Genomic DNA, 24,029 nt, shown 5'->3' with positions numbered 1-24,029 from the left:
CTTGGTGTATCAGCTCCAGTACCCACAGATGACGGGGGGCGGAGGCGGAGGGGCCATGGAACGAACCCAGAGAACGCAGTCCCGGCCTCCCTCCGGCTCAGGCTGCTCTCGCAAAGGGCTGCTAAGGACCATCCCGATTTCAAGGGGGCCAGACACTCCACAGTCATGCTCCTCCTTAATGCCAGCTTGTTCCTTTTGACTTTGTTCAATTACCGAGCAGTTAAATCCCCAGCACACCAAGAAAGTCTGTTGCCATGGAGTGTCTGAAACGCCGGCACCCCTCTTGTCATCTGTGACCTCACGCAACCCGTTGTCAAGGCAGCAGCGAGGGGGAGGTCTTTAAAAGGAGGCCTGCCCCCTTCTGAATGCTCCCATGGCACAGAAGCATTGTCCCCTGGCTGCTTGTGAAACCCGGGGAGGGGGGGAATTTCAGAGCCACCCCTGGCAGAGCTCATGTTGTTGGAGAGGTGTCCCTTGTGACATCATCGGTAAACCACCCATGGCTGATGTAGAAGAGCAAGGCTAAAGAAAATAGCCCCCTTGGAGTTGAGAGACCTGGGGAAAGGGCTATTCCCAGCTCTGCCACTAACTCACTGCTCAGCCTTGGTCATGTCACTGGGATCCTTAGTGCTCCTGTTTATGCTATCTGTGAGAGCGAGCCACGTAATCAGAGATGGGCCAAAGCAGAGGAATGGTGCTACCGAAGAGTACAGCCATGCCTTACTTCTCAACAGGCACAGTATGCAGTGTTGTCACTGGTCGCGCAATTACACAGCCTGGGCCGAAACCCAGCCATCCCACCCGGGCCGAAACAGCCGTCCCAGATTGTCTCCTGCTTTAAGATGGGGTTAGCCCTCAGGGTAAGCAATCTGATTAATCTGTAAGCCAAAGTTATACAACCTGCAGTCTGCTTAAAAGGGCAGCTTCCCCCACATTGCCTCTGGGCAGCGGAGGTGCCTGGCCTCATTTCTACACCGCTGATGCCCACGCAGCTGCCCTGCCTCCCGCAAGCTAAGCTCAAAGAGACTGGACAGCATCCCCACATGCATCTTCACGGCCAGCACCCCCTCCTCAGTCAGCCCTGGCACACTGCCATGCTGAAGCCTGCGCTTATGGTCCTGTTTCAAAAGCAAAGGCCAGGTCTCCTCCCCGTGCTGTGCCTGAGGCTATGTCTAGACTGCAGAGATTTTCCAGGAACAAGCGGGGGCAGGGCGTTCCTTCGGCGTCCTTTCGGCGAGAGGAAGAAGGGACGTTTCGAAAGAGGAGGTTTGTGCAAAATTTGGCCCCACGTAGATGAGCCAAATTTCGGAAAAGCCTCTTCCAGGAAAAAAAGCAGAAAAAGATACACAAATTGTGGCTCGCAATGTGCGGATCTCTTTCTGAAAACCCCTGCAGCCCGGACGTAGCCGGAGACACAAGCCAACTTCCTCCACAGGCAGCAGGAACTCTGGGCAGGTTCTGACCAGGTCTGGATCAATATGCTCAGCCCATTCGGCACCACTGTACATGACGGGAGAGTGGGCTTCGTTAGCAAACCCCCTCCCCGGGCATGTTTGTTAACGAGGGCTGCTGAGCTACCAGCCAGGCAAGTGAGCTCTGAGGTGGGAAAAGGAGACGGAGAGGTCAGGCTGCTTGCTAAGCAAGGCTGGGCCTCTGCCAGGCAAGGTGGAGGAGCTGCCAGGCTGGATGCCGGTGCTGCCCTGGAACGAATTCAGGCTACTGCTCTGCTGCGAACTCTGCCCGGCGGCCTGGAGTCGTGCTAGGACATTCCACTCCTCCAGCGCCAGCCTCAGGAAAGGGAACCATGGAGCAGAGCGAACGCTGCCGGACGCTGCTACTAAAAAGTCAATTAAAGGCAGATCTGTGGTAGCTGAAGGCAGCTGCTGCCCTTTGGAGCCAGCTGCCGTTTTGCTAGCACAGGCAGCCCCCGGCTCCTGGCCGTGCACTGCTGCCCATTGTCACCCGAGAGCCTGGGCAGGGAAGGGCCTCTGGAAGCATCTGCTGATACAGCCTGTCCCTCGCAAGGCTCTCGGGGGGCCCTTTTCAGTGGTCTGCACCAGGCCAGAGTCAAGGCCAGCTTGAAGCTCTCCTTGAAAGGGCGGGCTTGTGCCCCTGTGAAACTCGGGCCAGCTCTGCCAGATGTCCTGCGTCGGACTCGAGTCAGGTCACTTACTCTGGCCAGCCAACGGGCTATTGTGGGAGACCTGACAGTGAGGTGGATAAGCACCACCTAGCATTGTTATTGTTGTTCATGGTTATTGGCTGGGCACTGGCCACACACATCAACTACATGGTGTCTGCGGACAGGCTCCTGGTCCACATCACCGCCCCAAGAGTGCTGGGTGACCCCCGCGCCCTTGGAAGCCAGCAGCGGCGTCCTTTATCCGCAGCACCTCATCTTGGGGGGCTGGAATGAGTGTGAGATTTTTCTGGGGCTCTTTCCCGTGGGTCCCCAACAGACAGACCAGGAAGTGGGAAGGTCTCGCAGGACCCAAGTGTTGCCAGTCCTCATTAAAGCTCCCAACTCCCTTGTTCTTGTTACCTGTCTCCCCATTGCCACCATTACGACCCTGTGTCTCAGCCTGCAAGCTCTTTGGGGCAGGGACACCCTCCTGGCAGGCACCAGGAGCCAGCCAAAGCTACTGTGCTACTGCAGTGAAGCTGTTCCTTTAGCCCCTGCCCAGTTCAGCAAGCTGCCTCAGCTGGTCCTTCTTCACTCACACAAGCTGCCCCCCTGGCTTTTAACCCCCTCGTCACCACCGGGGCTGCTCTACCAACCTGCCCCTAATGGCTGCTGTAGAGCGGTTATGGCAGGTGCAAAAACTCATTGCTCTGGGCCCTGATTAATCCTGCTGCTGCCGCCAGCCAACCCAGCTTCTAGCTCCACCCAGTTGCTGAAACAACAACGTGTCAGTTTACTGCAGCCCTGGTGGTGTATAAATCCAGGCTGTGGAGCTGGCTCTGGCACAGGGAGGGTTTCCTTTGGGCTTCTTTCAGCGGGGCTGATCGTTAGCACTTGACTCACTGCAGCTCCTGCTGTGGCGTTACCCAGCTGCGAAAACTCCACCCTTGGAAACTGCCAAGCTGCACGACTCTCGGCAACTTTAACAGGCACGGGAAGGCTCAGTGGGTTGTCTGAGGTCATTCAGGGAGTCAGCGACAGAGCCGGGAAATGAACCCCAGATCCCTGAACTCCTGAGCTGTAACCACTAGGCCGCCCTCCCTTAGAGCAGGGTACAGAACCTAGCAGTTCTGACCTCCAGTCTCTTAGTCTAACAACAGGACCAGCAATTCTCACTGTACCTTGGTATAATTCTACAGTGTAACTTCCCATACAGACAAGTCCCAAAACAGTAGTGGCTAGCACAGTGCGGGGGCAACTCGGGGCCATTGGATGACCAGGGAACATCCCCTCCATGCTTCTGACCAGGACTTGGAACAATCAAAGAGACTGTTAACAGTCCTGACACAGTAGAGCTAGGTGGTGCCAGATTATCGGATATGCCAGAGAATCGGGAGGTACTCCGGCGGGGGCCAGTGACGGGTCTGCTGGGACCCGCACTGCATCCGTGGGGTGGGCAGGAAACAGCGCGGCGAGGGGCGAACCCTCTGCCGTTTTGCAGGAAGGCGGGGGAAGCCCCACGCCGCCACTGAGAGTTTCCGGGAGGAGAGCGGGCTCCCCACCCCCCAGACAGCAGTAGTTATCGCTGAGCAGGGGAGTGAGGGGCAGCGCTGCGGGACCAACCCGGCAGCACCCCAGCTGCTCTGCTCTGCAGCTTCCCCAAGTCCGCCCCTCGTCAGTTTCAGCAGTGGCGGACTTGGGGCTGCGTCGCGGATCATCCAATTGTCCAGCTGCCCGGAGCACTTCTGGGTTCCAGTTGGTGCCAGACTATGGGGAGTGCTGGACCACTGGATGCCGGACAATTGGAGTTTTACTGTATTTGCAAATGTCAGGATAGGCCAGAAAAGAGCTACAAAAGAGCAAATCCAACGTGAAGGGCAAGTGGCTGGGAAGATTTAGTTGGGGTTGGTCCTGCTTTGGGCAGGGGGTTGACTTGATGACCCCGAGGTCTCTGCCAGGCCTAGGATTCTATGAAACCCCCACCAGCCCAGGGAATATCATTTCCCAGGTTTTACCTGCACCCAGTGAATACCCAAGATCCTTGTCAATCAAGGAACAGCCAATAGCCTGGGCCTCCTGCACTAAGGACAGTGCCTACCTGCACATTTGGTCCTGCTTATAAGGGGCGGCCCCGGCTTGCCGGTCCCCCCATCCCCCGGCCGCGTGAGCAGCACGCTGATCTCGTACTCCGTGTCGGGATCCAGGTGCCACAGCTTGTAGGTCTGCATACTGACAGCGTGGACCTCCGACCAGGGCCCCGAGGTCATGCGGTACTCGATCTCCTTGCGCACAATGGGGCCGTCCCCGATGATGGAGTTGGTGTTGAGTTGGATGATCAGGTAGGTGGAGCCTGCTCGGAGCAGCTGGGGAGGAGCGATGGGTGTGGGGGGCTCTGGAAAAGGAAAGAGGAGAGGTGAATGGAATGCCCCCCACTTCTGCTTCACGGGTGCTTGTACCCTTGAGAGCGATCACCTTTCTGTCAGGTACAGCACAGCTCGTCGTCTAAGGCACTGTGCTAGGACAAAGGAAACACAGGTACAGTCCCCAGATCTACCACTAATACCCTATGTGCCCTTGATACAATCACTTAGCCTCGCTGTGCCTCAGTTTCCCATTTGTAACAAGGGATAATAATCATTTCTCCCACCCTCAGGGTGTCACACTTATTCAGACTGGAAGATCTTTGGACCTAGAAGCAACTACAACTGTGTGGGTACAGCACCGAGCACAACAATGTACTACAAACGGGCTAAATTAACATTCAGACTTTCTTCTTTGCCATCTATCTAAAAGGGCCCTGGCATACTAAAGATCTCAGTCCAATTCAGTTCTGGGTGCAGCTACTTTGCCTTCACTCTGGCTCTGCTCCTTTGTAGCTCTTTTCTGGCCCACTGTTAGCAGTCCTGATGTCTGCAAATGCAGCTAGTGTGTCGCTGTGTTTGATGTGTGGCAGCAGAGAAAGTGAGAACGGGGGATTTATACTGTTGGAGCCAAGAGCACAATTCGGTCCTGAACACCTAAAAATAAAACCGTCACGAATGTGTGAGTGTGTGCAAGCTCTTCCCAGATTGAACAGCACCGGCAGCAGCCAGGTCTCATGTGACCAGAACGTGATTGTTTTTTTCACAGAATAGGCTTCCAAGCGGTTGCCACAGTGCTGTGAAATTCTGTCATCAATAATTAACGCTTCACCACAACCGTCAAAATAAATGAACACAGTGCGTTCAGGGGATGCATTCTTCTGGCTCCGTTTTAATTGTGTGTGTTCGCTGACTCGCAAAAGCCAGTCACTGCGAATTGGTGAGGTCCCACTGCACTCAGAAAAGCTCCTTCCTCCCACTCTGTGCTGAGGAGGGCACAATTAGCCGGTGGAACTTATTGCTACTACATAGAGCTGAGGCAGAATTTTCTAAAGGACTCGCTTTGAATCCAGAGAGCAAGGAGATCCAGTTCTACTAATGAGGGGTCTATCAAATTCACAGCCATGAACATCACACCAGAGACCATGAAATATAGTCTCTGGCCATCCAGGTCTGAAGGCAGAGTGGGGAGTGGTATGGTATTGCCACCCTTACTTATGTGCTACTGCTGCTGGCAGGGCTACTGCCTCAGAGCTGAACACTCAGGCAGCAGCTGCTGCTCTCCTGCCACCCAGCATCAGGCAGTGCTGCCTCCCGCACCAGCGGAGAAGAGAGGATGGCCATACCGCGACCCCCTACAGAAAGCTTGCAATCCCCTTTTGAGTCAGGGGAAATCACACACTTTTCACAGGTCGACATGGCACACACAGCGAGGTTTGCAGAAGTGATACACGTCCATGACATTTGCTGAGTATGCACAAAAAGTGTGGGACTTTTCCATAGCTGAACTGGACTCCTAATAATCCAACTTTAATAATCTGGGGTTCGTGCTTAGGGGTATAAGCTGAACACTATGACTAGTGGTCAGGCAAAAAGCTCTCTCGGGGAAGCAGGTCATCTACGGCAGGTTTCTTGTACCTTCCTCTGAAGCAGTTGCTGCTGGCCACTGTCAGAGACCACACACTGGGCTTGATGGGCCTTGGGCCTGATCCAATCTGGCAGTTCCTAAGTCTTTACATGCTCCTGGATTTGGATCAAGCTAACAGCACCTGATGCAATATGCAAGGCAGCACTGGAGTGCAGTGCATTGCTGAACAGCTGCAATGTTCCACCCCAGAGACAGCTGCATATCAGTGGTGGGCAGGGAGAAGAGATGCATAGAATGTGTTCTAGTGCCCAGTCGAGTCGGGGAAAGGCGTCTGTTCACTTCACTGGGTTCATATAGCTCCAACAGGTTAGGATCCTTTGGGGCGAAGCGCTACCTCACTCTCCATCAGTGAGCAGCTAAGGAGAGGTCATGATCATAGAATTAGAACACAATGGACAAAACTCAGCCTCCTGGGGAGTTGTCAGCAAGACACCTTGGGGCTGGTTTTCACTGACTACCCCCGGTTTTGCAGGTTCTCAGCATCTCTGAGAAGCAGGCCTGGGGAATCCCAGCTGGAGCCCCAGGAAACGAAGGTGCCCAAAGTCAGCGGCCACTTTTGAGAATGTTGGCCGGGGATGTGCCAAGCAGCCCCAGACGAATCCCAGAGAGGAGCAGGCAGGAGCAGGCAGGCCATATCCAACTGCGAACAGATCATGCTAACAGGTTGGCTGACAATGTCAACCAGTGAGGGCGCGGGCAGTGATGTGTATGAACACACGAGGTTGCCAGGACTAATCCTGGAGTGGGAACGGACAGGAGGATTCACAGTGATCAACTAACACCTCTTACTACTAGTTAATGGTTAGTTAAACATGTTAGTTTGTGGCCGTAGAGCACATGACACATTACACCCTGTTTACACTTGATCTGGCATCCGACCTGTGTTCAAATTTCTTCCCAAAGGTGGCTGCACTTCCCTCTCTCAGCTTGTGGACTCCCTGGAAAGATGCAGCTGTCACCCATGCCACATGTGCAAGCAGGCGGCTGATTTACAAGCCTGGAGCAGAAAGGGAAAAGATGGCCCCCTCCCACTTTAATGAGCCATTAACAAGGAAATTAAATCCATCGGCTCCCCATAAACCAAGACAAATGAGAGAATTGTTCCAAGGCTCCTAAATCTTCCTGACATCTAAACCCAGGCTCAGCAGAGAGAAGTCCTCCATTCCCAGGGTGGGAGGGGGGAGCTGGTTCTGCCACCTGGCCCTCCCTCCCGCCAGGCATGCACATCAGTGAGGTGCAGACATGCCAACTCTTGGGAACTGCTAGGAGAGTTGCGATTTCGCGTTAAATTAAGCCTCACTCGTGATTTCCCAGCAGAACTCTCCAGTAGCCTGGTCAGGGATTTTCCAGCATTGGCACATTGTTAAAATGTGTTTCCAATTCCAGCCAAACCCTCTCCTAAACAAAGGACCATGATTTTTCCATCAGGCTGTTCCTTCCCGAGTACTGGGAAAGACAATGAGAATTCATTTACATATCAGAGAAACAAAGCTCTTAACCCAGCAAGTGAGGGGAAGAGACAGCCCGGCTGCACCTCAGCAGGGAAGAGAAACTTCATCTGAGACACAAACCTCAAATAAGCAACTGAATCCACTGAAAACCCCCGTACCTGAGAGTTCTAAGAGGCAGAATTTTACTTAGGAATCCTGGCAGCAGCCCCAGGCCTGTCTGAGCCTCCGGCTTCAGCCTCAGGCTGTCCTTCCCTGATGGGGGACTGGGAGACAGGGTGGAGACGGGCAGATGTGGGGGTGAGAACTGATGCAGCAGGAGCCAAAATCCCCTTCAGGCGACACTGTCAGGTGCCCAAACCTGGGGATGGGCAGGGGGAGACTGACCAAAACCACGTCAAATGTCATGACGTTGGTCTCTGGACACTGGCCCCTCAAACTGCCACTTATGAAGTGCCCTGCCCATCGGAGCACAGTCCCGCTCAGCTCTGCCCCCTCCCCAGTCAGAGCTGGGCAGCAGGACCCCGCCAGTTTGCATGTGCCTGTCGCTAACTAGGCAGCAGGCTTGGGCAGCAGCCAGGCCGGAAGGGTCTGCTATGGCAACTGGGCTAAGCTGCCTCACTGGGGAGTGTATGTGGTGGGGGGGAGAGGGGGTACAGGGTTTGGGTCTGTGATTCCACCACCCCCATCTCTGTCACTCCCCCCACAGCACGCCAGCCACCTAGCAGCCTTCCCCTTCTCATGCCAGCTACTCCGCCCCGCCTGCCTCATCTGCTCTTAGACATTGCCCTCCCGCTGCCCCCTGCTCCCTGCTCTCTCTTCCCACCTCCCCTGGGACTCCCCAAGCCTCCCCACCCCTCTAACTACCATCCTACCAATCTCCCCAACTCATCTAACCCTGAGCATGGCCGAGCCAAGCCCGGTTTTGCTGCAGGGAGGGAGGGAGGGAAGGAGGCTGGGAGTCAAGGAAGAGCTGCTGGTGCCTCTGTGCCTGGCATCTCTAGTGGTTGTTGCTCTACCTCACTCCCATCAGTCAGCCTCGAAGCACCGTACCCAGGGGAGCAGAGTCACTAGTCCTACTTCACAGAAGGGGATGCTGAAGCACTGAACGGGAGCTGACTTGCCCACAGACAGCGGCCAGCCAGTGGCATGTCTCCAGCACCCCAGTCCAGTGCTCTAAGCCATTAAGTAGCAGCTAAGCCTCTGGGTTTGATTCTAGGCTCTGTCACAGACTCCCTATGTAACTGTGTGGCAAGTCACCACCCACTGCCTCAGCTTCCCCACTCCCCACCCACTGCCTCAGCTTCCCCACTCCCCACCCACTGCCTCAGCTTCCCCACTCCCCACCCACTGCCTCAGCTTCCTCATCTGGCCAGCAGGGACGAGGCCAACAGCCCAGCTTTGTATCACACTTTGAGTTCCATCACTGGAGGCCCCTCCACCAGTTTCAGTGAGTGTCGTCCTCACCTTTCACGATCAGCTCGGCAAAGTTGGAGACTCCGGAGCCCCGCACGGACTGGCTGACGCAGCGGTAAAGATCCTGCTCCTCTTTGGAGACCTCGTCCAGCTGGAAGGTAGCCAGGAACCTTCTATGGCTGATGTGCTTCACCGAGGCGGCTGGGGCAACCGCTCCGTTCTGCCTCTGCCAGCGGAGAGAGAGGATGTTGTGGGGACCCCCAGGCAGCTCCTGCTTCTCACACCACCCAGGCAGGAGGGGTCCCACCCTCTGGGTCGGACAGAGCACCCTGTTTCTCCCCACCGGGTTCTCCCCAAGAGCCTCCCCCCCGAGCCATGCAAAGCCCTCTCGAGGCTACTCCCTACACAGCCACAGGGCGCACGGCATGTGGAGCAGCCCAGGGCACTGCGCCTGGTGCAAGTGTGCTGTCCCCAGAGGAGTGGCTGGGCATGGCACGACCTCCCCAAATGCAGTGCCCTGCGGAGGTGCAGGGAGAGGGGCGCAGGCAGGCGCTGGCTCTGTAAGGGCCCCATGTCTCCCACTGCTCTCTGGGGGATAGAGGGGTGCTGGGGAGAGCAGCAGGATGGACCTCTGAGGGAGGGCTGGTGGGGGCTCTCCCTCATCTGTAGGAAAAGGCACCAGGGAATTTCAAGGGGACTTCCCTGGTAAACGCAGGGAGGGCGCAAGGACCTGCCACCCACCCCTCACTGTTCATTTCCAACAGCCCCCTGTCCCCGTCCATGCCCCAGAATGGACCACGTACAATCCAGCCCCACCTGTCATAGCCCCACAGGGCACCCCCACCCAGGGCGCCGCGTGGCAGTGAAACCGGGACAATAGGACCCCAGCTCAGGGAGTCCTGGGGTGCAGTGGAGCCAGCAAACGGCTCTAAGCTGGCAGATCCCTGCCCCGCACTGCACCAGCCCTCAGTTACCTGCAAGAGGAACCTCTCGGCCTCCAATGCCTTCCCGGCGGCCACGCACTGGAAGGTGGCGTTCTGCCCGGCGTTGACCTCCACGTCGCCCAGGCGGGAGAAGTGAGGGGCTTTGGCTGCGAGCAGAGGGGCGAAGTCACACAGAGATCCAGCACCTGAGCTGCTGGGCTCCTTCCCTCTCCCCAGCAGGCCCCCAACACAGCCATGAAACAGGCTGCTGGGGTCCAGGAGCACAAAGCCAGACCAGGCTCTGGGTCTGCAGATGGGGCACGGCTACAGAGCCTGATGCTTGCCTGCTGAATGGTTTTACCGGGGCTCCATTTAACAATCAATATGAATTAGCTAAGGGCCGGAATCAGAGAACCCAATCCTCGGATCCAAACTCTGGGACTCCCTCCTCCACCATGTGGACAGGTGCTCACGTCCATGCGCACGCTCATTTCTTTTGGGGGCAGGAAGGAATTTCTCCCATTGCCACAACGTGGCCCAATTAGCCTGGTGCGTCGCGGGAAGGATTTTCACGTTCCTCTGTAGCATCAGGCCTGCATGACTCTCGGACACAGGCTGCCGGACTCGATGGAGCGAAGGCCTGCAGCCTGGAGATGCGACTCCCTAATGAGATCCCTGCTCCAGGGTACAGAACGGTGGTGGTACCAGTCCTATAGCCTTGGCATCCCACCCATCACATGGGATGTTTCCCTGGCATGGCTCTGATTCCCTGCAGTGCCCCCCGTCCCTGCTGGGAGAAGCAGGGAGAGAACCTCCAAGCCCCTCTGGCCCTGGGTCTGCAGAGCCATCCCTTGGTGAGGGGCTCCAGGTGCATTGGTCTCCATTGCCTCATCCTGTCTCCCTTCCCCAGGGGCCAGCCCCTTCCTTGTCCTTCCCCCCCACTGGAGCTGGCCTGGCGCCTCCCACAAGAGGAGAGGAGCAGCTGTGGGGGCGGGGGGGTCCTGTGGATGAAGAGGCTCACGGGGGAGATCCAGCCATTTCCCGATGGGAGTCCTAATCCTGACCAGGCCCAGGGACTCGGCCGTGAGACACACAGCTCAGCACTGCAGACCACACCTGCCCTCTGGGAGCCCACCCAGCACCCTGCCCTGCACATGGGGCTCAGTGTGACCAGGCGCCCTGCCAGGCACCAGTCACTGGTTGCTCACCCACGTGGCCTGGCCTGCCCTACGCCAGCCCAGCGCCCGTGGTTCCCAGCCCCCGCCTTTCTGACCAGGAGGGGTCTGCTCACTCCCCTTGTGCTGAGACCCCCCCCCCCTCACAACCTCCACCCACCCCTGTGGCAGCTGCTATTGGAACCCCCCTTCGGCCAGGCCGTTCGTGCTGCAGCACGGCCGTCAAATGCTCATTGGAGAGACACGGAATTGGCCGGGGGAGGGCTCGGAATGGCAGGTGGCAGCCGGGCCACTGGCCCCATCAGGAAGGAGGTGGCCGCCAAGGGGAGGCGATACTCACAGCACGGGTAATTCAAGAGCAAGATGTCATCCAAGCCGAGGTAGCCCCTGTGCTCGCCGGAGATCACCGCCTCGAACAGGACCTGGGGGCAGCCAGACAGGCCTGTCACATCCCGCCTCGGGCAAGGTCACCCTGGCAGGGACAGGCCTGGAGACAAGCAGAGCTGGGCCCATGCCCGCGGGAGATGCAGCATCTTAATCCTGGGGCTGGTCCAGACCCCTGCAGCCACTGCCCTGAACTCTGCCTGGCACTGGGGCTATGGAGCCAGAACCCAGTTCTGCGGCCGGGGTCCATTGTGTGGTGCAGCCCAAACCGTTACCAGGAGGAAATGAGATGACTTCACTTTAATCGCCTTTCACACTGGCCCTGCCCCTGCCCCTGCCATCCCCAGCAGCTGCTGCCATGGGAAGCCAAGGAGCCGAAATACAGAGACTCACTCTCCTGGCACACCTGCCCGGCTGGCAGCTCAACGTGCCAGCTCACCGGGTACCGACCCTTCCCCCCCCAGCACTAATCAGACGGACCCCAAGCCAGGGCTTCTCCAGACTGCACCTCCGGAGCTTAGGGACAGAACTGGGACAGCACAAGAGCTGTAGGCTGGGCATGGGGCCATCAGCAGAGCTGGGTTGGGGGGGATAAGAACCGTGACTGGGACAGCGAGTGGTGTTGGGTTGGGATTGAGGGGTATTGGTGTGATGGGGCCCAGGCCTATAGCAGCAAGTGGGGCTGGGTTGGGATTGAAGGTACCGGTGTGATGGGGCTCAGGGCTGGAACAGCGAGTGGGGCTGGGTTGGGATTGAGGGTACCGGTGTGATGGGGCTCAGGGCTGGAACAGCGAGTGGGGCTGGGTTGGGATTGAAGGTACCGGTGTGATGGGGCTCAGGGCTGGAACAGCGAGTGGGGCTGGGTTGGGATTGAGGGTACCGGTGTGATGGGGCTCAGGGCTGGAACAGCGAGTGGGGCTGGGTTGGGATTGAAGGTACCGGTGTGATGGGGCTCAGGGCTGGAACAGCGAGTGGGGCTGGGTTGGGATTGAGGGTACCGGCGTGGCAGGGGGGCTACCGCATGCCCCAAGGCCTCTCTCTCCCCCAGTGCCATTGAGCTCAGTAACTACCTGCTTAAGCCCCCTCCAGGCCACACATCACCCTCCCACGTCTGCAAGACCACCCCTAGCCTCCCGGTACGAGCGATGCTTCAACTCACCTGGTACTCATTGGGCCAAAACATGCTGACGGCCAGCTCTGCCTGGTGCCACAGGCGCCCATGGGAGCCGGCCATGTCCCACACCATGCTGCCCAGCGGGCCCCCGGTCACCTTCACGTAGACGTTGAGTGAGCCGGGGCTGTGGCCATCCCGGCTGTACATGAAGTAGCTGAACTGGAGGCAGTGGGTGTCATTCTCACTCAGCGTCTGGAAGAGGAGGTGAGCTTTCTGCCCCGGTGCATGCTGGGAGGAGTTGACCATCAGGTAGGAACCTGCAAAGAAGTGGCAGGAGAATGAGGAGGGTTTATCGTCCCCATGGCACCCACTCGCCTGGGGACCTGTGCGTGTCAGACTCCCTGCCCACACCCGCCGTGGTCTAGCCACGTGCCACTGTGTCCCTACCGCAGGCTGAATCTCGGACCCGCTCTGCTGGACCACTGCACCCACTGCCGGGAGGTGCCATGTGGCAGGGTCCCCTGGCGACCAGCAACACTCCAGTTCACTGCCTCTGCCCTGCTCTCAGTGTGACGCCACATCTTGGCCCGGCTCGCTGGCCTGGGGACTGCCAGTCTGGGGATCAACTCTTCATTCCTTCTCCCCTTGCTCCTGGCCCAGCCTGCCGGCTCCCGGCCCTTTCGCTCTGCTTTCAAAGCCACGTCGGCCAGTGGCTCGTTCTCCCGCCCAGGTTATTGATGTGTTTCCTTCGGCTCACCAGGCTGCTCCTGGCCAATCACTGCTAGCCAGCTCTCTGTCATCTCCTGGGCTTGCCAAGCAGACAGCTGGCCCAGGAAAGCTGTTCTGGCCGTGACTGATGTTTCAATGAGTTCTTAGCCAGAGCACAGAACCTACTGAGTTGGGTCCTTCTTCCCCTCCCCAGCCTCGCCCCCGGTCGCTCAGAAAGACACCAACCCTCCCACCTCACGGAGAGGGTTAAGGAAAGCGCCCGGGGGCTGCGGGTGCCTCAGAGACCAGGCACACAGAGACAGGAAGGAGGCAGGTGGGAAGGGCACCTCACCCTCCGAGCTGCTCTGCATCCAAGCTCAGGCTGTGCGGTGCAGGGAGCATTGGGTGGTACTGCCCCACCTCACAAAGCCAGGTGCAGAAAGAGTGGGGAGGAGAAGGAAAAGCCCAGTCCAAGAGCGCCCCCCCCCAGCCACAGGGCCTGTGTGCACTGCAGTGGGAGGAATGAGTGCAGCACGGAGAGCCATACCCAGCTAGCTTTGACCTAGTTATAGGAGCAGTGAAGCTGTGGCAGCAGGGGCCAGCCATTTGAATCTGCCCCCAGGACTCCACCTATGCCACTGCCTCTGCTGCTGCTATTGTACTGGAGCTAGCCCGGACACAGCTAGGCAGGCTGCAGCCACACCCCCCACTGCAGGCACGTACCCCCACAGAAGCAGGGCACGTGTGCCTCTCCCCTCCCAGCTGTGTGCTGCTGCTCCGCACGGAAGTGAATTCTCTGGAGACTGCGGCCATAGCTAGAGAGCAGCCGGGTACTACTGGGACTGGAGCACAAGAGCGTCAGGGCAGACTCAAATCCTGCCTTTGACACTCTGGGACAAGTTGCTTAGCATACCTGCCTCAGTTTCCCCATCTGAGCTTCCCTGCCTCTCAAAGCATGAATGTCCAAAGAGGATGAAAGGCCCTGCAATTCCTTTCCTTTAAAACTCCCATCATCCTGCAGGTCATGCCCCCTGGGCAACCCAGTGCCTATAAAAATAAGACCCTGCTCTCCTCCCTGCAGGCGAGACTGTGTCTCAAAGGGCCAGGTACCCAGTGTAAGAACCGGAGTAGCACAGGAGTGTGGAGCAGCACTTAACAGAGACTGCCCTAGAATGAAAAGCCTCGTGGAAAAAGGCCCCTGTGAGCAGGGCATCGTGGGATACAGGGACCTGAAAGTTGTTCTCATTTCCCCACCTCTGCTCACCCCCGGCATGGCGCCTGTCTCCGAGTGAGCATCAGCCTGTGCCAGCAGGAGGGGACTGCCCTGATCTAGAAAGATGTTCAGACCCACAGAGCAATATGAGCTTCTCAACCAGGAGTCACCTTTTGTAGCCAGGAAGCTGTGTCAGACCGCCCCCTTCCCCGGCCCCACATGCAAGGGGCGCCGGCTCGCCAATAGCCCCGTACCACATTGCTTGTGGCACCACTGGAAGACACTGCAATGCAGTTACAAGTGATGAGCACAGGACAAGATGCTGAACAGAACAGAACCAAACCGCCCCTGGAAGGGCTCCCTCTCCACCATCGCTGGCTGAGTCTAGGGGGGTTGTGGAATCTCCATCTCTGGAGCCATCTGAGAGCAGATTAGACAGACGCCTATCAGGGATGATAAGACCAGACCTGGCCAAAATATGGCCCATGGGCCAAATTCAGCCCACCAAGCCACCAGATCCGGCCCACGGACGCTGTGGGGAGCCCCAGGCAGGCTCCTCGCTTGCTTCACCCCACCCGCATGCCTCTCAGAAACAGGGAGCCCGAGGGAAGGGGAGAAGCTTTAGGAGCTGCTCCCACCCCCAGCACAATCCCAGAAACTGGCCAATGGGAGCTGCCTGTTTTAATAACAGGCAGCCACGAAGCACAAGGGGCTCATAGCTATTAACAGAGCACATGGCTGCAGCCTGTGTGGGGGCGGGGGCGGGGGCGGGGGCGGGAGCTGGACAGACAGGGAGGCTGATTCAGGAATGGGCTGCTGGCTGCTAAGTCTCCTGGACAGAGGCTGCATCCCCTTCCCCAACCCTCTGCCCACCCTATTCCACATGCCCAAATCCTCTGCACCCCTCCTGCACCCTCCCCCAGATCCGGCACCCCAATCCCTTGCCCCAGATCACTGTCCTCTCCTGCCCTAGCTCACAGCCCAATCTCCTGCATCCCCTCCTGTACCACAATTCTCCGCCCTATGTCACAATCCAACCCCCTGCACCCCAGTCCAGTGCCCCAGATCACAATAGCCTGCTTCACCCAAACTCCTTCCCTTACCCCAAGCTCCCTCCTGCACCCAACCTCCATCCAAGACCCCGCACCTCCTCCATTAATATCACAGACGAGCACAGCCCTCGACCACTTTCCAAATTCCTGGAGCAGCTCCTCATCAAAAATGATTGCCCACCCCTGATCTAGACCGTGGTTGGTCCTGCTGTGAGGGCAGGGGACTGGACTTGATCTCTCGAGGTCCCTTCCAGACCTAGTGTTCTAGGATTCTTGCTGCATAAGCCCTCTGAGCGCTGGCCTTTCCCATCTGTCTGCGCAGCCAGCCAGGGCTCTCCCCGGCCCTCATCCTCTCACCTCCCAGTTGCTCCAATGGCCGCGGCAAAGGCAACTCTAGCTGGGGATCGGCTCCATTCCGAAGGCTGCTGCAAAGACCATTTCTTACCACTCTGCTCTAACCAGGTCACCCCTCTTTGCATCTGGGTGGCCTCTCTCCCTGCTTCACTGCAACGAGCACAAGCTGCTTGCATTCACCTTCACAGGCTGCCTGCGCCCTACCTATCATCGCCACGGAGCCGCCAATGCTCGTCTCCGCGGGACTCAGGACGGCAGCCTCCACGGCCCTCCTGTTAACGCTCCAAGGAGCAGCCTCAGGCTTGGGAGAAGCGCCCCGTAACCATCTGCAAAGCTGCCTGCTACTCCACCTTCCCATCCCTCAGCCAAACAGCCCTGGATGCAGTGGCTACAAACTGCTGCGCAGAGCCCTCTGCCTCTCCTGGTCAGTGTGATGTCTCGCTCAGCTCCCCCCGAACTGTGAGCCACTGTGACGGGGCGTACCAGCCCCGCACTGCAGCCAAGGGAATTGCCTTGGCCCAGCCGGCTGGGAAGGCCCCACGCGGGCAGCCCTGATGGGCAGGCGCCCGCTGGACAGACTCCGTCAGGGCAGTTGCTGAAGGGGAAGGAGGCGCTGAGAGGCCAGAGGCGGAGGAAGCAGCGCAGCCAGACCGCACAGCGACCCCCGGGCCGAGAGGAGCTACCGAGGAGCCCAGAAGACTGCAGAGACAGCCGTTGCCAGCTGACGGTGGGAAGTAGCCCAGGACGGGGAATTGTTCTCCGGGCACCCAGCGTGTTGCAGCAGGATTCCCCACTGAGCCACCAACAACAGGGCCCTGGGCTGGGACCCGGTGGAGAGGGAGGGCCCAGGCCCCCTGTCCCCTCCGTAGCTAGCCCGTGGGGGTGAAGTTTGCCTACAGGCCTCTAGGCCGTATTACTCCTATTAGAGGAGTCTTGTGGACGGACTGTGGCCACTAGGCCATATTACCCCAGTAAAGGGAACTTGTGTATGGACTATGCAATTGGGCCGTATTACCCCTAGTAACAGGAGTTGTGGGTAGACTCCAGCCACTAGGCCATGTTACCCTAGTGAAGGTGATTCGACTTGAGGGGCCTCTGAGGATAGGTCGCCCCTCGACAGTCACTGTCTTACCTCTCTGCCTCAGCGTTGCTGCTAAGCCGCATGGCAGCTCCCCACCCTGCCAGCCTGTCTGCCTGGCCAGCAAGCTCTGCAGGACTCTGCCCACCCAAACCTGGCCTCGCGGCTAGCACTCAGTGAACCCCAGCTCTCCAGAGACATGTCTCCGCAGCAGTCAGTCCCTCCCACCTGCAAAGCGACACGGAGCCCACGTCAGCCTGCTCGGTCAGCTGCCGACCCGCACTTGGCTAGAACAGCGCTAGGTGGTTTGTAATGAAACACGAATAAGTTTAACAACGACACAGGTTCAAGTGAGGGTGAGAGACTGGAGAGATTACACACACAACACCCTTTCTTGCAACTAAAACGGAGTGTCAGCAACTTGCAATCACTGTCTAAGCAGGTTTCTCGCCCACACTCAGTTCTCACTTCCCCCGGGCAGAAGGATCCACCTCTCTCGGATGTCAACAGCTCTGGCATCTTGAGTCCTACAGGGGACGGAACCTAAACACCTTTCTGGTTTTGCTTCTGTTTCCCAAAGGCCATTTTTCTGTCTCATCGCCAGGCAGGCTTCCTGGGGAGTGGCTGTCTCCCCCACTTGCTGGTTTGATGGCTTTCTCTACCTTACATGTCAATGCACTCCCTGCTCAATTTACATCACACCGGGATAGGAAGGCGAAACAACACTCCTGTCGAGGGCGGGTGGGGCTAATGCTCCTTGCCAACCACAAGCCATTTCCAGCACGCCTGTGTGACTGCTTCTACGCCCCCAGCAGCACCATGCAACAATCCCAATGGCCAAGGTGTCCGCGTGCAACACCCTTGAGGTACAGATTCTGACACCCGTGTACGGGGCAGTAAGCATGGCAGGCCTGGTGTGAGTCACAGTGACCAAAACTGTCCTGATTTCCTGGTCCTTCCACACCCGTCTGTGTCCAGCGGCTGTCTCTTATCTTATCCTTAGATCCCGGGCCTTGGGGCAGGGCCTGTGTTACTTGTTCCATAGTTTGGCTCTGGCACACTGGAGTCCTGGCACATGACTGGGTCCCGAACCTTTAGGTTAATGCAAAGCGTTTGTATTAATAATTACAGTAATTCCTCATTGAACACGTGCCCGCTTAACATGTTTTCGCAATAGCATGATTTTTTTTTAGGGAACATTTTTTGAATTACACGACCGTCCCCAGAATAACACGATTTCCCCAGCCAGCCCATCGCCGGCAGCTGCACGGGGCTTCCCCTGCCTCCCTGCAAAGCAGCGGAGAGTTTGCAACTTGCTGCGCCGTTCCCCGGCGACCCCCCCTCGCCAGACGCAGTGCAGGTCCCAGCAGACCCATCACAGGGGCATACTACCAACCCAGTCCCCCTCCCTTCTCCTCCCCTTCCCTTCCCCTGAGCCAAACACTTCCCCTCCCTGCTGTATCCCAGTCCCCTTTCTCTCCCAACCTTATGTCCTGGTCCCAACAGACACCACCGCATGAAACGCAACCCCCACCTTTTCCATTATTTTCAATGGGAAAATTGACCCCGCATAACACGTTTTCACTTAACACAATCATTTTCTGAAACATCTCTCTAGTGTTAAATGAGGAATTACTACAGACACTAAGCAAAGGGTTAACGCCATTCTGGAGCCAGTTCAGTTCAGGCCCCTTTGCACTCCTCCAGCAGCCACAAAAGAGCCTGAGAGCCCTGGTTCCCAGCCGGCGCCGGCTCTGGCTCTTGGGTTCGGCTGCCTGGTCGGAGGGGCAGTGTGAGGGAGGCCCCAGGCTGCAGCGCAGGGGGAGTGGAGTGGCAGGGAGGGGAAGCCACATAGCACCTGCCCAAGCGGTGCTGGGCCAGACGCAGCAGCCTGGCTTCCTCCGGCTCCAGACACACCCTGGCTGGGCCTGAACTTTGGCTGAACTTGCACAAGCAACAGGAAGCTCGTCGTCACCTGGGCGACAGCTGGGTCCTGTCAACAAGTCGTGTCCAAGACGCTCCCACCTTCTACCGGCCCTTTGGAGGCCGGGGTGGGGTACAGTACAAGGCTGGGGGGGGGCAGGGTGAGGCCACAGAATTTGAGCGTCTGGTGGATTCTTGGAGAGGGCGATTCCTGGGATCTAACCCGCCGAGTCAAGGCGATCACAGGCAGCTGGCTGTTCCCTGGGGAGAGGGTCCCTGCTGGGTGAAATGGGGGGGTGGGATCTGGCTCACAGTTCTGCCCCCAGTGGGCTGCCCATGTTAGGGTGTTTCCAGCTGTGCCATTTATTAGCAACACCAGCATGCTCATGAACGAGGCTGCCACACGTTTGGGTCCAATACGCTGTACCCCCTTGCCTTTTCCTACACACATTCCCCTCCCCCGCCCCGCTGCCTTTGACCCAGTTTTCCATGGGATGCTTTCCGCTCTGCCCCCTTTCCACACAGAGTCCAGACCCACAATCTGCCAGGCCCTGCCAATGTTCACACCCCCTGTGTTGTAGTGGGTATTGGGTTAAGAAAACCAGCTCCTGGGCCTGGTGCCAGAGTTGGGACCTCAGCCATCCCAGCTGTGCGGGGTCTGTCCGTACCCTCGCCCCCCAAAGACAATGTGGTCTAGCGGTCACGGCAGGGGACTTGGGCTCTAGTCCCAGTTCTGCCACTCACATGCCCTTGAGGATCTCAGCCTGCCCGCAGCACCTCTGTTTCCTACTTGCATTCATAGCCACCAGGGGAGTGAAGCCGGCAGCTCCGGAGCCAGCTCAAGCCAAGACCCCTAGGCCTCCCTGAACACAGCCATACGCAGAGCTGGAAACCAGGCTGGCTCACCGGGCTCGCTCCTAAAACAGGGATTCGACGTACAGAGCGGTGCCGAGTCTTTGGACTATCGAAATGCTTGTGAGTTGCCGCCTGCGGTAAGACTGGCACCAGGTGGCAATGTTATCAGACTGGCATTGGGTGGCAATGTTATCAGACTGGCATTGGGTGGCAATGTTAACCCATTTGCTGTGAACTGGAAAAGCCCCCGCCAGGAGAGCGCCATGACAGTGTGACATGCGAACGTATTGCCAAAGCTGCCAGCTCCTGCCCAAGGCCAGGCCTAGAGAACCAGACAAGTCACTGCCGGACAGCAGGGAAGAAAAGACTCTGCGGGTGGGCCCACCACCACCACGAGGAGGAGACATACAGCCATACCACCAGTGTGAGCTCTGGGGGAAGGGATTGAAAAAGCCGGACCAGAAGGAACTTTTTATCTCCATTGTCAGGAGCACAGACGCCAGCACACACGAGCTGTTTGGCAGCTGGCCAGAGGCATTGGGGGGGGGGGGGGCAAGCAGGGGCAGGAGGAGGCCGAGCAGGGGGCATTTGGGGAGCTCAGGGGGACAGACAGAGGTGGAGCGGGGGCAGGGTGTGCTTGGGGAAGGGAGTGGCATGGGCGCAGGAATCTGGCTCTGCACTGTGGCTAAGCGGGTTTGCTTGGGCTCTTCAGAGGGTCTACACACTGGTCCCAGCACAGCCTGCCTCATGCATGCGCCGCGCTCTCTGCACGTGGCCCCGCTGCCCGGCTCAGAAGTGCAAAGGCCTGGCAGCCACCCAGAGCTGGGGCAACATGCCAGCTCCAGAGGCCCCAAACCAGAGCAAGCCGAGATGAACCCCAAGCCATGCCATCTGCAAGCCCTTCAGCGTCCTGCCCCCCCCCCCCCCCGCGCATGGGCTAATGATGCCTCCAGGATCCCGCTACACTAGCCCTGATAATTGCTCACCCTGCAGAGACTCGCTGGCCGTCTGTGTAATGCTCACTGCTCGGGCTGTGTTGACACTGCCGGCCCCAGACGGGTTGGAACCATTTAATTTCCAATTCCATAACCTCGTATCATTTAACACCCAGGCACTGCTGCTTTTAACCATGCTCAGCAGGCTAGAGCAGTCTCAGGCTGGTAGCTTAACAACCGGCCACCTCGGCTCCTGGGCTCTCCGGGATACCCGCTCGGCTGCGGGATAATGCGGAGCAGCACAGCCCCCTGCATTCATCCCCTGCTCTCATAGCTCCGCACAAGCTCAGGGCCTGGGCTGGGGGTTTAAGGGGCTCAGAGCAGAGGGGTGGTGCAGGAGTCAGGGGACTGGGAGTGTGGGGGAAGGCTCAGGGCAGAAGGCTGGAAGGGGGTGCAGGCTGACAGAGGAGGCCTGGGGCAGTCCCGGTCACTGCCAGGTCACCTTTACCTGGCTGGTGGATGGGTCCCTGTCCTGTTGTTCTTGTTTGCTGCACTGCCACCACGGAGCTGTGGGCCAGCTGTGGGGGGTGCTGCTGTAGGTAAACTGGGGGCAGTGTGAGGACCCCCCAGCCTGCTGCTCTCTTCCCTGGCTTCTTCCCAGTGGCTGCTGGCAGCAGAGCATGTCATGGACTGCACATGCACTGCCCAGCCCCCTGCGAGAGAGGCAGCAGGACAGGCAGACACACCAGGCGCCCAGCTGGGAGTGTGCCCACCTCCCCTACAGCGCACCCCCAGCTGGTCCCTTTCACACCTGCTGCCTCACCTGGCTGCATGCGCAGGGCCGCTTGCGCCAACCTGCAGCAGGAGACAGAGAGCCCAGCTGGGAGAGTGCACAGCCAGCAGCCCCCTCCCCCCCCCCCCCCCCACGGCAACACCCCGCCCCCATCGGCCCTCGGCAGCACATCCCAGCCACCTCTTGCTGGAGCAGCGCACCAGAATGCACCTCTGGCCATTGGGTACCTAGAAAATCGCTAGAACCAATGGGCTCCACTAAGGCCGTGTTCTGTGCCGAGACTCCCTCTCCAATGAACGGGGAGACACGCGAGCTTCCTCCGGCTCATGGATCACTGGGGCTCGGTGAGACGTGTCCAGACATCTGGAGAGCACAGCAGGGACAGGCCCAGATGCAAATATCACAGGCACCAGGAGAAACTCTGAGCACAGAATTAGACCCCTCCAGGGTTGGGGGCAGCCGAGCAGGGATTGGGTGCAGCACCTACATCTGGGGGTCAGCACCTAAGTGCCTTTGTGGATGTGGGCCCGAGTGAAGGAGCCTTGACTCCCAGCCTTCTCCAGTCCATAAACACCCTCCATCCCTGAGTCAGGAACAGAGCCCTGGCAGCCATCAGCTCACACGGTTACGCACAGGACCAGGGAATGTCAGCTCCCAGCCCCCTCCCGCCATAACCCTGTAGCTATACCCCAGGGCAGGAACAGACCCCATGGCCTCGCCTCTTGCTTTAACTGCCAGGCCATCTATGTAGGGCTCGCACTCCAGCCAAACCTGGGCAGCTGCGACAGTGATACGGGCAGGCACGGAACAGAGATGCACAGGACTGGCCCAGTGCTTAGAGTGCTGGCAAACAAGGGCATCTGACCCCCGACTCTTTGCCTGCCGTGTCCAGCCTCCAAGGCCAGGGACACAATGCAACAAAAATAAGATTGTTAATGTTCTTTCCATTTTAATAATACCGGATGCTGGAAGTAACCAAGCCAAGTCATTTATTTAAATCTACCATTGTTTTCTTGACAGCAGCCCTTTAATCATTAATAGCTTTTACCACTGTTTAATTTAAGTTAATCCACATTAGTCTCTTCCAAGAACTCTCCCCTGGCAACTCAGGCTCGCAGGAAAGGACAATAGTGCAATAAAAGGGCTAATACATACGTGCAGTACTGCCCTCTATCAGACGAAATCAGAACGACTCAATTGTGTGTCATAGGCCCCATACTACTAGCAGCTCAGGAAGATTCTCTTTTAGCTCAGCAAGGTTGGAGTTCTAGCCTTGTTGCAGTTTGGAGCGTGCTACCATGAACTCCCATGTGGCCGTGGGTCTGTGACAATATTGCTTTTTGCAGTTGCAGGGTTGTTTCACTTGTCAGTTAGATAAATAGTGAGCCATTTTTCCCTGTGATTTCATCAGCTGCTTGCAGATGTTTGCAAACAATCCTGGTCTTTGGCCACAGTGGTGCAGGGAGTGGGGAGAGTGGGCGGGTGGGAAAGCAGGGAACAGTGGCTTTGTCTTGTCAGCCACGGGAAAAACGGATTTTTCTGGGAGCGTGAAAGGTGCATGCTGCAGGTGAGATGCCCTGAGAAAGTGCCCCCGTGCTGAACCCAGGTCTGCAGAGCTCAGGCCTGACAACCTGTCTCACTCACCACACACGGGGCCTGGAACCCGCTTCTGTCAGCCCCTCCATGCTGCTGGGCTAAGGGGGAGCAGATCGGCCCAGCAGTCACTGCAGGTCCCTCGTCCCTTCTGTGTGCAGTCCCTAGAGCTGGGACAGGCAACCATGAATAGTGGGTGGGCCACATGAGTGGCCTCCTTCACCCGGGTGGGCCACAGCAGCTCGCGGCCCACTGGGGTTCCACCTGCAGCTTGTGGACCCCCCGTCTTTCCCTGTCCCCCACGGGATTTGTGACGTTCCAGCTCAGAGGGAGGGGAGGAGCGACTGACAGTCCCCAAAGGTGCAGGGGCGTGGGAGGCGTAGGAAGTGTGGGACTCCGGTGCCCCAGTGCGTAAGAGGCACGGGGAGAGGGGGACAGCCACGTTGCCACCACTGCACTAGAGCAGTGTTTCTCAACCTTTTTTATAAAGTACCCCTTTAAAAAAAATTATAAGTACCCCCTCTTAAAAGAAATAAAAGTAGAAGTATCCCCAGTACCTACAGTTTCAGATATACACAATTTTTTTCTACCATTGCAACACATTTGTTTAAACAACTTAATCGTAGCCAGGCAGGCGATGACATTTTTGGATATAAAAAGTACAAAAATAATAAAGTGCTGTAAAACTTACAACAAACATTCAGTTTTTTCAAAATTTCAGTTGTGTTGCAGTACCCCCCAGACTTCTCTCAAGTACCCCTAAGGATACTCGTACCACTGGTTGAGAAACACTGAACTACAGAGCAACATCACTCTTTCGTAAACACTTACGGGGCCAGATCCTCTGCTGGCGTAAATGACCATAGACTCCTAGAGCTGGAAGAAACCTCAGGAGTCATCAAGTCCAGCCCCCTGCCCAAGGCAGGACCAACCCC

At 57.7% G+C, this 24,029-nt stretch overlaps 1 protein-coding gene across 3 annotated transcripts in view; it reads right to left on the bottom strand.

The window, feature by feature from the left end:
- Positions 1 to 24,029, bottom strand: part of PTPRU (protein tyrosine phosphatase receptor type U) — a 271,696-nt gene that overhangs the window by 140,930 nt on the left and 106,737 nt on the right. For all 3 annotated transcript variants that reach the window (XM_006112017.4, XM_006112018.4, XM_006112020.4), the window contains exons 3-7: positions 12,636 to 12,907; positions 11,433 to 11,514; positions 9,969 to 10,084; positions 9,046 to 9,220; positions 4,221 to 4,514 (exon numbers count right to left, since the gene is read on the bottom strand). In XM_006112017.4, coding sequence (XP_006112079.2) covers positions 4,221 to 4,514; positions 9,046 to 9,220; positions 9,969 to 10,084; positions 11,433 to 11,514; positions 12,636 to 12,907 — 939 coding nt within the window. The remainder of the gene's footprint in view (positions 1 to 4,220; positions 4,515 to 9,045; positions 9,221 to 9,968; positions 10,085 to 11,432; positions 11,515 to 12,635; positions 12,908 to 24,029) is intronic.

Source organism: Pelodiscus sinensis, chromosome 25, assembly GCF_049634645.1.
Source record: "Pelodiscus sinensis isolate JC-2024 chromosome 25, ASM4963464v1, whole genome shotgun sequence".
NCBI classification, from domain to species: Eukaryota; Metazoa; Chordata; order Testudines; family Trionychidae; genus Pelodiscus; species Pelodiscus sinensis.
The sequence above is the reverse complement of the archived record's forward strand: the minus strand, read 5'-3'. Positions and strand labels throughout refer to the sequence as shown.